Here is a 2605-nt window from a genome sequence, read left to right on the forward strand (position 1 = left end):
CGATAGATTTCAATTGTCTCGGTTGCCTGTTTGAACTAAACTCCCCAGTGATCTCAAATATATATGCATGTTCTACTTTGGTTGCTCCTAACAGTCGATTCATTTCAAATGACTTCATGATCCACGTTTAGATATACTAAAAGCATAGAAACCTACATTGTCTTGTAGTTTTAAGCTTTTGTAAGTTACAAGAAAAATATGCATGTGTATATGTTTTCAAAGTTCCTTTGTCGACGCATCCTTGTAAAAATCTCACTTTTGAAATATATTTTTCCATATCTGTACATTATCATACATTAGGGCATTGTCAATCGCTTAAAAAATTTTTTTAATTAAAGAAACAACAGTCTCAACCTCAAGGCCAAAATATGTCAAAATGTCATTATACGAAGTTTGCATTCTGTACAGTTCTTGCTCGCTGGGTTAGATTGTCCATCTTCTAAACGTGTTTTTCTCGCGATATGACTCTAGCCAGTCACGTGCTGCTTTCATTGATGAATTCATTGGTCCCTGTCCGCCCACGTATGCGACTTTACCTTCTTTGATGGCGTAGAGTCTCTCAGGCAACGCCCCATAGGCCACATTTCCATTGTCGTCCATTGTATCTACCATTATTTGACATGGAAGATTGAGTTCTTGTAGCTTTTGCGCGGCTTTGCATCCTTCATATTGATTTCGATGCTTTCGTACTTTGATAAAGTTATTCTAAAAGGAAGTGAAATTAGCTTCGTTCATGACTTTATCAAGAAATCTTAAGACATGTTTTTCTATACACAAAAAATTGTCAAATAATGAAAGGGACGATTCTTTTTCAAACAACATCTTTGTTTTGCCTAATGAAAGTATAGTTCAACAGAAGTTCACTATTTCTGCCTTTGAAAAAGGTCCCATTTTTATCAGTAAGATAAAAAAGCTATTATTATGTCAACAGAACATATTGTCTGGCTATATAGCCAACTAAAATGTTATGAGTGTTTGCAAAAGATTTTTACCTGATGAAATTTATATGCTTCGTTATTATTATTATGGTTATACAAAGAATGTTTTATAAATCACGAAATTGCTGTAGCCGTTTAATTTCTCTTTCATGTTATACTGGAAAAACTATTCTTCATAATGAATAACGTAGCTATAATATAACTCTACGATTTTTATCAATTCAAAATTATGTTGAAGAAATAAAAGAATTTACCTTGAAAGACCATCCATCAATTGGATGAGCTTCTTCAATATATACAACGACAAAATCCACGATATCTGAAAAGTCTTGAGCTAGAACACCAAATTCTTTCAGTTTATTCAGAAACACTGGGCAACTACAACTGCCAAAGTATACGACTAATGCTCTCTCAGCTTGAAGTAAATCAAGTAAACGCGCACATTTCTTTCCATCAGGTGTTACCAAGGAAACATTTTGTGCCTCCAGTCCGTTTCACATTTCCTTTGTAATATCGACAACTCTTGATTTTCAAACTGACTTAAACATTTCCCATCCAAGAAATGTTTCCCAGTAGTTGGTTTTAGGGATATTTAATCGCGTCACTTTTCTCATACCATTCTCGAGCACAAACCCTAAACCTAGTTATTCATGAAAATCATAAAACATTAATCATGATCATTTTGACAGAAAAAAGGAAGAGATGCCATATATTGGTGTGAGAGTTAGTGCACCATTATAAGGCTTTTTTGTTGTGTGAAAGGACGTACTTGTTTATGAAGGCAATATGTATGTGATTAGGAAAAAGTTTTATCGTTGATTGGACAAGCAGCACAAAGCCCACATTTGAATTTAAGAACAATCCAAATGCACACAAAATTTTATGTTGCCCAAAATACGTATGAACTAGCTGTCTAACATTAGATTGTATTATATTTATATCTATATACGAGTATCCATAATGTATATGCCATTTTAAACTACGAATTCCGAAATTTTATGTGAACTTGTAAAAGCAATTTGATCCACTATTACTAGCTTGACCATTGTTCTGCGAGGTCTAAATTTTAGGCCCCCTTTAAAGAGCTTACAAGCTTTTTACTTCTGCTATCTGTATATTTAGTTTATAAAATTTTACATCTGTAAGGTTTGTAAATTTTAGCTTGAGCTTATTTGCCTGCATTACAGGAAAAAATGACCGAAGAAACGAATGATTGTTATGGTTAAGGCGTGACATATAAACAACGTAGGTTTCTCACCTGGAATATAATAAAATATGCTACAATTAGCAAAAATGACTGTTACTTCAACCGTAACCCAACATTTATCTGCGATCCTGTACATGCTTTCACCTTTCATGTCTGTCTTGCTTGAAGTCTATGTGACTGGGAAGATTTCGATTCATTCATTTAGTGTATTTGAAAGTTCTTAATTTGCATTTTTATTCTTTTACGGTATAATAATTATATTTTTTTACTGTATAAAATCACGGTATATTATTTCCTGTTCTCTGTTTTCATGGGACATTTCAAATGCCAGCAATAGCTGAATACCCATGAATAACGGACCATAAACCAGAAATTTTCTCTCACAAAAAACTTCCATGCCTAATCCTTGAAAGAAAAGTAAAATGTATGCGAGACATGTTTTGAAAATTTCGTGCAAAGA

The 2605-nt window shown here is 33.4% G+C and overlaps 1 protein-coding gene across 1 annotated transcript; it reads right to left on the minus strand.

Moving 5' to 3' along the window:
* Positions 1-423: 423 nt before the first annotated feature.
* On the minus strand, positions 424-1984 carry LOC124454816 (thyroxine 5-deiodinase-like). The gene is made up of 3 exons (XM_047005566.1): positions 1973-1984; positions 1193-1420; positions 424-705 (listed from the first exon to the last, which is right to left on the minus strand). The coding sequence occupies exons 1-3, from the start codon at positions 1982-1984 to the stop codon at positions 424-426; spliced, it is 522 nt and encodes a 173-aa protein (XP_046861522.1).
* Between the last annotated feature and the right edge of the window lie 621 nt (positions 1985-2605).

This window comes from Xenia sp. Carnegie-2017, unplaced genomic scaffold (assembly GCF_021976095.1).
Source record: "Xenia sp. Carnegie-2017 unplaced genomic scaffold, XeniaSp_v1 HiC_scaffold_3, whole genome shotgun sequence".
NCBI lineage: Eukaryota > Metazoa > Cnidaria > Anthozoa > Malacalcyonacea > Xeniidae > Xenia > Xenia sp. Carnegie-2017.

What these genes read in the sequence shown, in the direction of transcription:
- LOC124454816 (XM_047005566.1), bottom strand. An exon ending in TTGATGGATGGTCTTTCAAG is followed by an intron (nt 706 to 1,192) that starts GTAAATTCTTTT and finishes ACTTCCTTTTAG; the next exon opens with AATAACTTTATCAAAGTACG.